The sequence below is a fragment of the Rhinolophus sinicus genome, linkage group LG07, assembly GCF_036562045.2.
Source record: "Rhinolophus sinicus isolate RSC01 linkage group LG07, ASM3656204v1, whole genome shotgun sequence".
NCBI classification, from domain to species: domain Eukaryota; kingdom Metazoa; phylum Chordata; class Mammalia; order Chiroptera; family Rhinolophidae; genus Rhinolophus; species Rhinolophus sinicus.
This window is the reverse complement of record NC_133757.1, coordinates 49,169,404-49,183,213: the sequence shown is the minus strand read 5'-3', so window position 1 is coordinate 49,183,213 and position 13,810 is coordinate 49,169,404. Positions and strand designations below refer to the sequence as shown.

General features: G+C 55.4%; 2 protein-coding genes across 3 annotated transcripts in view; both read right to left on the bottom strand.

Moving 5' to 3' along the window:
• LOC109454826 (cadherin-23) overlaps positions 1-1,680 on the bottom strand; it is a 73,048-nt gene extending 71,368 nt beyond the window's left edge. The window contains exons 1-2 of one of the 2 annotated variants that reach the window (XM_074339561.1): positions 1,519-1,680; positions 355-483 (exon numbers count right to left, since the gene is read on the bottom strand). In XM_074339561.1, the coding sequence (XP_074195662.1) occupies positions 355-483; positions 1,519-1,605 (216 nt within the window). In that variant the 5' untranslated portion in view covers positions 1,606-1,680. The remainder of the gene's footprint in view (positions 1-354; positions 484-1,518) is intronic. The other variant, XM_074339562.1, reaches the window with a different exon arrangement.
• Positions 1,681-5,785: 4,105 nt separating this feature from the next.
• LOC141572941 (cadherin-23) overlaps positions 5,786-13,810 on the bottom strand; it is a 314,361-nt gene continuing 306,336 nt past the window's right edge. The window contains exons 29-32 of the mRNA XM_074339566.1: positions 13,081-13,229; positions 8,495-8,630; positions 6,823-7,211; positions 5,786-5,911 (exon numbers count right to left, since the gene is read on the bottom strand). Coding sequence (XP_074195667.1) covers positions 5,801-5,911; positions 6,823-7,211; positions 8,495-8,630; positions 13,081-13,229 — 785 coding nt within the window. The 3' untranslated portion in view covers positions 5,786-5,800. The remainder of the gene's footprint in view (positions 5,912-6,822; positions 7,212-8,494; positions 8,631-13,080; positions 13,230-13,810) is intronic.

Genomic DNA, 13,810 nt, shown 5'->3' with positions numbered 1-13,810 from the left:
ACCTTGCACTTATTTCTCACCTCAGCAGAGGCAGGCCAGGCAGGCGGATTTCTGCCCACTGCACAAGAGGGGAAACTGAGGCCTAGACAGAGTAAACAACTGCATTTGCGGAGCAGTCAGGGCTCCACCAGGCTTTGTCTCCTGGCTCTCCCAGCAGGGACAGGCACCTCTGCTGCTGTCTCCTCTGGCTCTAGAGCCTCCTCCCAGGATGCCTTCTCCCGGGTCAGCTTCATGCATGTTCTGGGCCTGCCCCACAGCATTTGGTGACAAGGAGGTAAGGTGAGCACCAGGGTACGCTGATAGGCCACGTGTTTTTCTGGACGCCCCCCCCCCCCCGAGGGGGCCGGTGCTCACCTTGAGGATATAGTGGTCCAGCTCTTCTCTGTCCAGGGGCCTGGCCACAAACAGTTCACCAATGGAGTCATTGGTGGTGACGATCTCAAAGGCCCCCGCGATGTTGCCCGAGGCCAGGGAGAAAACCACCTGTCAGGGAGGAGAGAGTCTGAGGGGGAGGAAGCAGGGAGGACAGGTGGCCAGGTCAGGCCAAGGGGCACTCCCCTGCCCAGCTGGGCCCTCTGCTCCGCTGGGCATTGGAGAAGAGAACGTGTTATGCAGAAGAGCTTCTGTCCCTCAATGGGGGGAGCAGGCCCATTGAGGAGGAGTGGGGTCCCGGCAGGTTCCTGGGCGGGGTGTCAGCACCCGGGCCTAGAGGCCAGAAGGCTGCTGAGTCCCACAGCACTGACATTTCCCAGGGCCGGGCAGGAAGTACGGACGCCTCTGGAGCCCGTGAGGAGCAGGCACAGGCCCTGGTGTGACACGGATTCTCTTTGGCCCTGTCACAGGGAGCGCTCTGCATAAAGGTGATGAAGTTCACAGCCCCGAGGACAGCTCCCTGGGACAGGTAAACTGGTCACACAGCTTACAAGTGCCCGAGGGAATGAGGATTGGAGCCCACATGCTTCTGGCCCCAAAACCACTATCTCTCGGTCCCCCAGAGGTGTGCTAGTCCTTTTAAAGGATGCCCCCCAATTCACGGGGCAGATCAAAGCAGTGTGAAGACTGAAGTGCTCTGTCACCCCTTCTTGTGTCCTGGGGGGACCCAGACCTGGAGCACGGGGAGCATGGGACGAGGGCCTGAGAAACAGGAGGGAGGGCAGCTTGTCTTCTCTGGGACCTGGGGCCGCGTGGGGAGGGCTGGCCCCAGGGCTGGCACACAGGGCGAGATGCTATATAGTTTGTGCATGAAGGTGATGAAGTCACTGGGAAAGCTGAACCCGCACGGCTTGCAGCTGGCTGTGGGGGGTGAGCTGTGGCTGGCCTTCGGGGTCCATGTTCATTCATCCCAGGCAGGGCCACCTACCTGCCCAGCTTTCCCTTCCTTCCCTGACCACAGACGGGGGAGGGCAGAGTGGTCCTGCTTGGGACTGGACAGAGCCTGGATGGCTCCTTCCTCCTGCTCGGTGATGGGGTTGCTTAGATGAGCCCCCTACTGACAGGGCAGATTCACTGGAGGCCCACCTGCCCGTTGCTGCCGGCATCTGGGTCGTGGGCCTTCACGGTGGCCACGCGCTGGCCTACAGGGCAGTCCTCAGGCACGCTGACCATCGAGTCGGAGGTGGGGTCAAACCGGGGGCTGTTGTCATTTTCATCCAGCACGGTGATGTAGACCTGGGGAAAGGGTGAACGTGGCCAGACACCTAGTGCCTCCTTCTCCTCCCCAAACCCAAACACTGGAGTCGAACCGTGTGTCCATCAGGGACCAGACCTGTGACGGGCTCTGGAACCTCGGCGAGCTGTCACAGTCCGCCTAGCCCAATCCTGACTTTACAGAGGCCCCGAGTACATTTCTTCTAGGAGTCTGGTTGGGGAAGGCTGCACACATTCAAATGCTGGGGCTGGGACAGCCAGGGAAAGGGCCTGGGGGAACTCAGAGGTGGAGGGCCTGCGAGACCCGGAAGGCATGGGCCCTAGTAAAGGGGATGGAGGCTACGTAGCTCCAAATCCATGAGGGAATGCCAGCTTGGCACTGCAATAGCTTCCTGTTTTTCAAGTGGAACTAGGAATCCAGATTTTTATGTGGAATTACATGGTGATTAATAAAAATTAAAGAAAAAAAATCATGTGCAGGCTGGCTACCACACATCTGGCGGCCAGATAAGGCCTGAAGGCCTCTTCCTTTGCACCTCTGGATCAGAGGAAGGAAACAGGGCTCAGGAGGAGGAGGGCCACAGGGTAGCTTGGTGGTCTCTATGGGAAGAGGGCAGATGGGGAAGGCACACAGGGGAATTTCCAAAGGTCAGATAAAAACCAGGAACATGCACGTTGCAAGCAAAGAGCATATTGTTTGGTGTCTATAGCTCAGGCTTCTCCTGCAGGGTCTGGATAGTAAGCCAGAGGGAAGGCTTTGCTGTGAGTGCAGCCTCCAGTGCATGGGTGACCACAAGCCATAAGGCCGGAAACACAGGTGCCCCTTAGGTTCACTGATGAGGGGTTTGAGGTGGGTAGGAGGAGGCGCAAGTTTTAGGGATCCCAGGCCAGGCTTCCTCTCCAGGCCAGACCCCATCTTCTCCTTCCCTGGCCTGGGGTCCCGGGTCCCGGGCCTGCCTGCCTCCTACAGAACCCCATAGGAAGGATTCATTTCATCCTCCCTCCTAATCAGGTTTTTCCTCTTCTCGGGCTTAGCCACGCTCCCCTACTTTAGGCAGCTTTAACACCACAAGGCAACAAGCCCAGGCTTCACAGCAGGACCAACTCCACCACTTACTAGCTGTGCAATTTTAGAAAGTACTCAACTTCTCTGATTTCCCATTTTCTCAGCTGAAAGTAGGAACAAGAACACCTATAGCACTGGGATACTGGGGGGTATAAACGAGCAAACCAAAAATTAAGGGGTGATGCGTGGTGGTCCCTGTCCTGTTTTCTGCCTGGCAGAGGGGTGTGATTTTGCTTGCCAAGACTGCATCCACCATGAAGTTTTGTCAGGGAGTTCTGTGAAGTCCTGGAGCCCCAGTACGCTCACCTGTGAAATGGGCATAATAATACCTACCACGCTGTTCCCAGGGCAGAAACAAACAAGACCCCGGTGCTCTGACCCCTCCCAAACTCTCCCACTTGGGTCAAGGCTTTGTTTGGGCTTCTCGTGCTTCCCTCCCACTACAGGGCCTTTGCATATGTTGTTTCCTCTGCCTGAAATGCTCTTAGTTCTTGGCTGTGTAAACTGCTATGCTTTCTGGGGATCTCAGCTTGAGTCACTTCCTCAGGGAAGCCCTCCTCGATTTTCCTGACAACTTATTGTAGACTGTCTCTCTCTCGCGCACGGCACACGTTTGCTGTGCTAATTTGATCCGTGTCTTTCCCTCACTATATCTTACGCTTGCATAGGCAGGGGCTATGTCTCATTTTGCTTTCCTGTCGTACCCGGAGCCCAGCCCAGAGCCTGGCCCATCGTAGGTGCTCCCTCTATGATTACCACTGTAATGACCATGATGATGTTTGTGAGTTTCTCTCAGTAGCAGGAGTCAGCGTCAGTGGATGAGGAGGGAGGGTAAGTGCCAAGATCAATGGGAATCAGACATGGGTCTGTGTTCTCACTCAGGTCCTCTTGGTCCAAATCTCCCTGCCCCATCCCTTCAGGGCCTGAGGGTGTTACACTCAAGAGCTTTTACAGCAGAGCTACCCCCTCCCAGCCTGCCCCTTCCTGCTGCCTCTCCACCCCTCTCAGGGACTGGGAGGAGTCAGGTGTAGGTGAGCTGTGGTTTGGGGTTCCGGCCTCACGAGAGGAAATGGTAGCATCTCTTAAAGGTCCCTCAGCCTGCCTCCACCCTAGCACTGCTAACAAGTTTGGGGCTAACAGGGCTGGTGTATCTGGGGGCAGTGGCCCCAGGAGCCTCTGAGAGGAAGCCAGGGCAGAGCAAAAGGGTGGGGGTCCTGCTTCCTGGAAATACAGGGGCCTGTGCAGGTGTGTGCTCGGAGATGCCCTTGCCAGCCCCTGCAGAGGAACTGGGTGGTCTGGTCCACGAAAGAGTTTTGGCAGCTTGGCAACATCCCAGCTGCTCATCACTTTCCACCTGCTCATCACTTTCCACCTGTCCTCAGCTCCAGGCCTCCTCAGGCCGACAAGGGTGACGGCATCTGGCCCGTTTTGTAGATGAGGCTGCTGAGCTCCAGGGAGAGGCCCCATGTAACCTCTTTGAGTCTTAGCTCCTCTGGCTGGGAAGGCTAGGAGTTGCAGGACACAGGCCACCTGCCCACCGCCCACCACTGGGGCTCTGTTCACTGACTGCCCTCTGGGACCCCTGGGGACTGAGGGGAGCTATGTAGGCACAGTGCTGCTCATTGCCTCACTCACCCACACGCTGGACCTGTGGATGGAGGGGGCTTTGGCACATGGCCAAGCCACAGCCAGGGCCCCTGGAGCCAGGCCTCTCCTGGGAGCCATGGGACAAAGGACCCCAAGCAGCTGCGTTTGGCTCCCAGCCTGCATACTCAGTTGGCTTCTATCCCTTTACTGATGTGATAGGGACCCAGTGGGCAGTGAAAACGTGGCTGCGATCAAGGCTGATGATGAGCTGACACCCCACATGGTCTACAGACAGCCTCAGAGCGGACTGGCCGCTGCCCAAGCAGAATCAATCACTAACTGTTCTTATTATCACTGCAGGGTGCCACCCCACGGACCTCTCCTCCCTTGGGGCCCATGCCTAGCTCAACACCCAGCCTGAGCTCACCTGCCTGCCTCTCCCTTCTCTCCCACCACCCTAGGAACCCTACCAGACACCTCTGACCCCAGGAGTCTCCCTCCCTGAAGTGCTCCCAGCACATGGTCTCCACTGCCTTCATTCAGAGTCCCGGGGGACTGACTCGCACCCTGACCATGGCTGCCCTTGCCCAGCACTCCCCAGGCCCTGGCGCTGTGTGTGCCACCTTACGTACACTCGTAAAATATTCCTACACCAACCCCAAGAGAGGGTGAAGGTCCCTTTATAGACGTCACTCCTATAACTCCCTTCTCCAAGACTAGTTTACAGAGGGCTTCACATCCACCATCTCCTGCCCTCTTCATCACATCCTCGGAAGGGGGCAGGGCTGCTGGCATGACCCTCATTTTAGACCCAAGGAAAGGAAGCACAGAGAGGTTGAGAAACTTGCCTGTGTTACATAGCTGGTGAGGGGCAGAGCTGGGACGAGGCCTCAGTGTTCCTTTCACTGTGTATTCCACCTACTCCTTGCTAGCACCCCCCCACCCCAGGATCCCATGAGGGCCCAGCAGGACACGGAGGGCAGAGACGGCAGAGCTGGACACAGGGAATGTGTCCGAGAGGGGCCTGGACACAGTGAGAGTGGATGAACTGGGATGGTTGTGAAGGGTCTGAGCAGGGATCTGCTGCAGGCCTGTCCACGTGTCCTCTCTCCAGGGGAGGCAGGAAGGTCCAGCACCACACAGGGCCCGAGCCAGCCCTGGGGGGATCCCCAGATCACAGGCTACTCACCTTCTGTAGGCAGAGACGGCAGGAAGAGGCGAAGGGAGAGAAAAGGCAAAGATGCAGGCAGTCAGCAGACGGCAGCTTTTCCAGCCCACCGCCCCACGCTCCAAGCAGGGTCTGTGAAGGATGCCCCTGCACCCCGCCTGTCTGACAGCTCATCCCAGCCCAGTCACCCGAGAGGCATGGCATCACCAAGCACAGCACCGCCGCTGGGCTACGGAACCCTTGCCCGCTGCCTGGCCTGCATGTTGTGTGGCTGGTGAACATGTGGGTGTTGGGGTGACTTGGGGCGGTGACGGGCTACACCAATGGGGGGCTCAACTCACCACAGTGGAATCCACTTTGGAGCCGCCGTCATCTGCCACCACTGTCAAGGTATGGAAGTCACACTTCTCCCTGTCGACCAGGCCTTTCACTGTGATCACACCCTGCAGGATGGAGGCCAGATGGTCGAGTAACAACATTTTACCCACCAGGCAGAGCCCGCACTGCCCCCAAGCAGTCCCATGCTCCAGCCAAACCAGACTCCTCACTAATCCTGGACATTCTGCCCACGGTCCCACCTCCACAGCGTGCCCTCTGCCTGGCATAACTTCTCCATGAAGCTCTGTAGCTTAAAATCCTACTTCTCTCATTCCCACTGAGACCTCACCTCTTTCATGTAGGGTTCCTGCTTCCCTGGCCAGGTACGAGCACTCTCTTATTTGGGCCCCAGAAGAACTCCACTATACCTCTATCGCTGTTCTTTTTACATCTTCCCTTGTGATGCTCTGATTTGCATCCTTGATTATTCTCACTTCTACTCCTGGCCTTAGAACTCCTGGAGGCCTGGGAAGGGTCTTGTCATCTTTGCGTTCCCAAGGTGCCCTAGGACAAGGTCTGGCACATTGTAGTGATTATTACTTTGCCTATTTTTAATGAAGGGATGCGGATTAAAAAACACACACTAAAGCAAAGATGAAAGAGTAAGATCCAGGCAGTAGATAAGAGCCAGCTGCACTAGACACCTAGTTAAAACTAGCTCTTGCAACAAAGCACAAAATTTACATCTGAGCTTCCTAACAGCCACGGCAAAAAGGGAAACATGAGGTTTGCACAGCTTTCATTGTCTACTAGTAACAAGAAGGATACCAGGTTGCCTAGGCACACACTTTACCTTATCCCTAAATAGTCAAAGGGATGTATCACAGAGACGTTTATCTCAAAGATACTTTACGACAAGAAAAGAGTGCCGTGCACATAGAAGGAGGAGCTCAGTAACCGTTGGTTAGCTTTAAAAGGCTTGAGGTCCCTGCTCCCAGGGAGAGCCTTTGCTGTGCCTGCCCCCAGCCTCCCTCACCGTGATGGCATCTATCTTGAAGAGGGCTTTGGCCTGGGCGCTGGTGTAGGCGTCAAAGCGATAGGTGATCTGGTTGATGTTGTCAGGGGAGTAGGCCTGGACCCGCACGATCTCGGTTCCCAGGGCCAGGTTCTCCAAGATGGCCGCCTCGTAGGAGGCGTTGGAGAACTGCACGGGCTCATCCAGCTCATTGAGCAAAGTGACGTAGACGCTGCAGAAGCCCTGGTTGAAGGGGGGTGCCTGGTCGGTGGCAGACACGTTCATCAGGTAGCTGGTCTTGGTCTCGTAGTCCAGGTAGTCCACGGTGGTGATCAGCCCCGTGCTCTCATCAATCTCGAACTTCCCCTCCGCGCCTGACAAGATGCGGTAGGTCACCAGGCCACCGGGCCCTGCAGGAGGAGGCGAGAGGGTATATGAGGTTGGTGCAAAAGTAATTGCGGTGTTTTGCACTTTTTAAAACCTTTGAAACCGCAATTACTTTTGCATCAATGTAATACAGGCACAGATGGGGGTGGGGTTGCCCTGGGGCTTCCCAAGCTGCCCACAGCACCCCTACCGCTGTCCCTGAGAGACAGGGAGAGGGGCCTTGGCTGGCCTACCCAGAGTGTTCCACCCCCCACCTGTGGGCCGATTGTCCCAAGGCATGTGGCAGAGGACATGGGCAAGCTCTATGTGGATGGCAAGGCCCAGCACACAGGGCAGACCCCCTCTGGGGCCTGGTCTGGGCACGACAGAGATGCCGGAGGGGTTTAGTTTGCTTTTGGAGCTTCAAAATTTAAGTTCAAGCACCTCCCTTGTGTATTTGGAAAAAGAGAGGGTAGGGAAATTTGGGATCTCTTGTAGTGGGGGCACTGATCTAGAAAGTGCTAAGTCACCAGGGGCAGTATCTTTAGAGGTGGCCAAGCCTTCACTGGGTCCCTCCAGCGGAAGAGTTCTAGCTACAGGGATTCCTTCCCCTGTTCCCCCGACTCCTCCACCCAAATCCCTGGAAGACACCCTTCATCCAGGAGCGAGAGGTGGGATTCCTGGCTGAAGTCCACAGACTTTGAGGGGCACTCTGAATGGATGTGCATTTTTCTGGGGAGGGATCAATAGCTTTTACTCCTTGTGCAAAGGGATTCCTGACCCGGAAGAGGTCATGAACCACTGGGCCACAGTGACATATGTGACCTGAACGATATAAATGTGCCACGTAAGGGATAGCAATCCACCTAACAGTGTTCAGACCAGTTTCTGCCTCCACCCCATTCCGGGCCCCAAGCAACGTGGGGATGCTGACCGGGGTGGGGCTGGGCTGGGAGCCACAGACCAGTGGACACGAAGGAAGGACAGGACCTGGGGAGCAGGAGCAGCTCGGGGAGCCACTCCAGGGGCCTTTGTGACAAATCCTCCACCTCTCCCAGCCCTGCCCAGCTCTAGCCAAAGGCTAGCGGGGAGCGGCAGGGTCCTGTGATGACAGAGCTGGACTCCCCGAGCATGTGACCTCTCCACTCTCAATCTGGAGAGGGGGACAACTCCCCTGGACCCCGGCCTTCCTAGGACTGTCCCAGGAGCTCCTTCCTGGCCTGGAAGCCACTGAATGGGGGAGCCTGAGGAATCCAAAGAATGACGGGGTAAGTAGGGGAGGATCACTCCAGGGAACGGGGCTCCCTGGCTCCCCCTGCGGCCTCACCAGTGTCTCGGTCTGTGGCGCGTACTACAAGGACGGATGTCCCAATGCCGGCGGTCTCTCGAAGGGCCAGGCGGCTGTACTGTTGCTGCGTGAAGACAGGGGCCTCGTCGTTGACGTCCTCCACGTACACTATTACCTGTGGGAGCCGGGCCAGGGGCACAAGGTCAGTGGGACTGTCTGGTTGGCCACTGTGTCCTCCCACCTTGCACAGTACCTGGCATGTACTGTGTTTAAGAGTACTTGTTCAAGAATGGACCTTACCTTACTCGTGGCTCTGCTACTAACCCCGTGGGAACCTATGACTCACCAGTGAATCTTCTGAGCCATCGAGTTTCTTAGTTATGAAACAGTACTAGCGATATAATAATTCATGCCCCATGTCACTCCTAGGGTTGTTAAGAAGACAAAATGACCCAGGCCGGCAAAACTGCTGGAAAAGGTTTCAAGTGACCCCATTCAAATACCAAAATGGGTCTGGGAGAATGGACATAAAAATGTGAATTATGGTTGTAGCAGAGAATGTCGGTTCTCAGACCCCTCTCGATTTATTTTCAAGCACCTTCTCTGGGTGTTCCCACTGCCACGGTGAGCACCCACTCGGGCTGCTGGAACCCACATTCCCACACAGCTGGAAGGGCCTGGGAGCTATGTCCTCTGGGGTAGCCCTTAAACCCTGACTGATGGGTGCACAGCATAAGTATGGTGGCTTCCTGGGCCTGACTGGGGCAACTGACGTGACTCTCTCCAGAGCTCCCTATGGGACCGAGCCAAAGTTCCCTCTGCGCTACTTTGCTAGCTGCCTTTCCTTTCTGGTCCCACGCCCCTTTCAGCTTTTCCTGAGGACACTTCCTATTAACCACTTTCACACTCATCCTGGTGTCAGGATTTGCTTCTGGGCACCAGCACCCAGACAGTGGCTAATTCTGAATTGTGGAATTCTGCATAATTTTCAACACTGCTTATGTGTACTTTCTAATTTCTCTTTAATAATCATGTATGTCTTGCACCACAAAAATAAAACCATTAAAAAGAAGCTTATGGGGAGACGTAAACTTTTTGCCACATCATGTGCCCCACCCCTCACACACACAGGGCACGGGTGTGTGGCCTCGGTGTGGGCAGGACCAGGGCGGTGTCCGCAAGGCTCAGTGTCGTGGGGAGGGGAGCCATGGCCACAGAGTATTGGTGCTCAAGGATCTGTAGAGAGGCCCAGGGCTCCTCTCTCTTTTCCCAGGTCGGGGAACAGAGGCCCAGAGATGGGGAGGGACTTGCCCACAGCCTCGCAGTAACTGACAGGGCTGGAAAGAGAGGGAAGGTTCTCCTGGTTCCCAGTCTGCCAACCTTACTACTCTTCACTCTATTCTGGGGACATGCTGGTCTCAGAACAGGAGATACACCCTCCTTCCAGCCTAACAGAACCAGGGCCAGCAGAACTTGCCAGCAGAGTGGAGGGGGAGCAAATGGGACAGCGGAGTGACGCACGACACAGATTTCACACGTGGTCACGGCAGGAACGGTGGGGCCCGAAGCGCAGACCATTTGAAAACATGAATATTTGGTTTCTGATTGATCATTGCTGCTGGGCTCAGCCCTGGATTCTGTTCTGGGTTTAGCTGGGCATTAGCCAGAGAGAAATAAAGGGCTTCTGTTGGTATAAGCAGAAATGGTCGCCTGACTGGTGAAGAACTCTGGGGTGGTGGCATGACAGAGCTGGAGGGAGGAAAGGCATATGGGGTAAAGGTTTCTCTACTTCTCTGCTCCTGGGGTTCCTGCAGCCCTAGTGTGTCATCAGCTTTTCATGTCCAGACACCCAGAACCCACTATGCAAACTAACGTGCCCACCCCAGAGCACAGCTGTTCACAAGCCGGAACCTTCTTAGTTTGGCTTCCCCTAGAACTTGGCTGGAGAGATCCTGGGTGGGGTGGGTGTGTGTTGGGGAATGCGTGGATGCATTTCGGGAGCTCTCTTTCTGTAAACAGAAACTAACCATCTTTCAAAACGGTGAGCCTTCCCCTTCCTGAGTCTGCTTGCCCAAATGGCCTTGACTCCAAGGGTCGTGGGGAAAAAACAGGGCCAGTCTGAGTGCGATAAAAAGAGGAGGGAGGTGGTATGGAGCCTGGGTGTGGCCCACCCTCCAAGAGGCTGGCTGCATGCCACTCTCCTCTTGTTGGTTTCATCCTCGTTTTTAGTGTGTGGTTGCAAACCTGAGAGACACAGATGTACAGGAAACACACAGGTTTACCAAGTTTCTTACTGAGCAGGAGGGCTCAGCTACTGAGCTACTGGGCTCCGAGGAGAATCAGCTCGACTTTCTATCCACTGTGGTGTCCTCTAACAGGGACCAAACAGGAAATGAGTGTGTGAACGTGCGTATGAGCATGTGTGTACTTGCAATGTGCACATGAGGCCCCCAGTCTCTGAGGAACGTTTCACTCCGTGCTCCCTGGCCTTTGCATCTGGGCTGTCCCTGTTCACTGAGGCAAGAGCTGGAGAATGTGGATGGTCCCTGAGAACATGAATCCAGGGAAAAGCTGGAGTCCCCACATCGTCTTCAGGAAGGTCCTGGCTTTCCTGGGGCTCAGGGGTGTGAGGACTGTGTACTAAAAAAGCCATTCAGCCCCCACCACAGGGGCCAGCTTCCAAATTCCCACCTTAAAATGACTCTTTGGGGATAAGGCAGCAACGGTCTTTACGCTCTGAAGAGCCTTGTGTGAGGCAGTGTAGGACAGTGGTTAAGAGGACAGGCCTGAGCTGACTGCCGGGGGTGAAGCCTGGCTCCTCCTTTACTGCTGTGTGGCTCTAACCACATTGGCCAATCCCTTTTTTGCCTCAGTCTCTTCATCTATAAAATGGGTATAATAACAGTGCCTACCTCGTAGAGCTGTTATGAGGATTAAATGAGTTCAAGTACACGAAACACGTAGGAAAGTGCCTGTCACAGACATAGTACTATATGAGGGTTTATTATTCCTTGGGGTTCCCGAGGAGAGGAGCAAAAGGAGGGTGGCTAAGCAGGTGTGGCTCTGGATGTCCCATCCCTGCACCCGACTGGCATAGCCTGGCTTTGATCTGTTTTACACGGTGCCGTGAGGTGCTGCCTACCATTTTAAAAAATAGATTTGTAGCTAAAAACGGTTTGCAGCCACAACGATGAGACCCTGACAGGAGTGGAGGTGCTGGCCTGCTCCTGGGAGGGTGTGGACCTGCTTCCAGGAGAGCTGTGGTCAGGCAGCCTGAATTCCAGGGCGCCAACCCAATCTAGGCTGATGTCAGTTATTCTGCAGCTTCAAGTTGGCCCCACAAAGGGCAGGCTCTGACCTGGGTGTGTCGGTCACGTGAATAAGCAATCACAGTCCTACAGGTGAGCGTGGATGTGTGGGACGACCTACGTGCACATTCAAGTAACTGTGTTTCACCCTCAGTCACGAGGGCCCTGAAATTGTTCCAAGCAGCCCCGAGGTATAAAAACCCAAAGGGTCTGCCCCTCTCAGCCGTCTCCACCTGGATCTCACTTGGATGGGCAGCCATCAGGACTCAGGTTTCCTTTCCCATCTCTTTCTGGGGCAGAGCTTCGGGGACACCAGCAGGATGGGCCACGGCTGAGTCACCAGCTCCCTAGCACCCGTGTGATGGTGACTCCAGACGTGCCTCTGCTCATTGTTTCCAGCCTGGGGGAAACAGCGGGTGGAGATGGGGCTGATAAGAGGGGTAGATTCTGCCCCATTCAGTTCTGGGTAAAAGTCCTTCGGTCTGACTTTTCCCATCTCCCTCCTACTCTTCACCTCTGGAGTCTGACTCATTTTCCACCCAGCTTAGGGGAAGGAGCTGTGAGCTGCTGAGCGTGCAGTGGGGGTAGGGTGGGGTGACCTTAAGAGGTCATCTCAGTCATCCCCTGCCATTGGCAGGAGCGTGCATAAACCGGCCCAGCCAGTAGGAATATTTGTGTGTGTCTGTTTTTGACCATTCAGGAAGATGAAGGTTGATTTGATTTCAGCTGCCTAGAGGAGAGGCCCGAGGTGAGTGAGGGTGGGCAGAAAAGAATACATTTGACAAGGTAGCTGGAAGAGGCCACTGGGATATTTGAGGGACGCTTTCAGTGGAAAGAGCACTGAACTTGGACTCAAAAGACCTGGGCTCTGAGGCCTATGCCTCAGTCTCCTCATTTGTAAAATGAAGTTGGCAACATCTACGTCTCTAAGATCATATGTGTGAGACTTCCTTGGCTCACCCTAGAGAGTTATACAGATACAGGGGGTTAGTATGGTAAGGACACCTCTTTTATCCCTTAGGACAGACATCAGGATCACTACCCCCTTCCCTTCTATGTCTGGAATAACAGCAACATGACATGTCCGAGATCCGCGGGCTGAGCTTGTGGCACTGCACCCCCAGCGTACCCCTAGCTCCAGGTGTCATTCAGCACCTATGTCAGTGGCAGCCTTGCCCTGCCAGGGCCCAACCGGTGGCCATCTCCAGTGCAGATATGGCCTTGGCCCAGCCCTGAGTCAGCACTGAAGAGGATAGGCGCCTTCATGACCTGCTGACTGGCTCTCCGAAAGCCGCCCTAGCCCGCCCCTGGCCTCACCCTGACGGAGCTCCGCATGGGGCCCAGGTCGTGGTTATAGGCCTCCACTGTCAGCACGTGGGACGAGTCCTGCTCCCGGTCCAGGGGCCGGGACCCCCGCATCAGGAGCCCGCTGTCCACATCGATCTGGAAGTAGTTGCCATAGTTACCTGTGTGGAGAGACAGATGAGATGCATGGGCTCTGTCCTGAAGCAGAATCCTCATGGAATGGTGCGTGGGGGGGAAAGAAGGGGAGTCCAGACCCCCCAGCATGCTGACCCTGACCAGAGGTCTCAGGAGCTTGGCTGAAGTCCACAATGGTAAGCAGGCCTCTGCCTCATGCTGTCCTGGCCTGGCAGGATTTGAGGGAGGGGGCAGAAGTTCACCCTGTGCCCTCTTTATGGGAAGCCTGTGGAGTCTCTGAGACCCAGACGTGTCAGTGGATTCAATATTTCAGAGGGATCTGGGCACAAAACCAAATTCTCTGTGGGTGGTTGCAGCCAAGATTTCATGGACATCTCTGGGCTGGTCCAGCACCCATTGCCCCATCTTGTGGTAACAGCACCCTGATTTTCCTCTGGAGATCCACCCTCCTCCACTCTCAGTTCACGTGCTTTGTGTAGGGGTGATTTCACCCAATTCCAGGAGCAAGCAGATCAACATAATTTAGTCTCTGGCCATAGTGATTGGTTCAGTGGTAGGGATGGTCACATGATGCTAGCTGACCAATGAAACGCATTTTGGGAAGCTT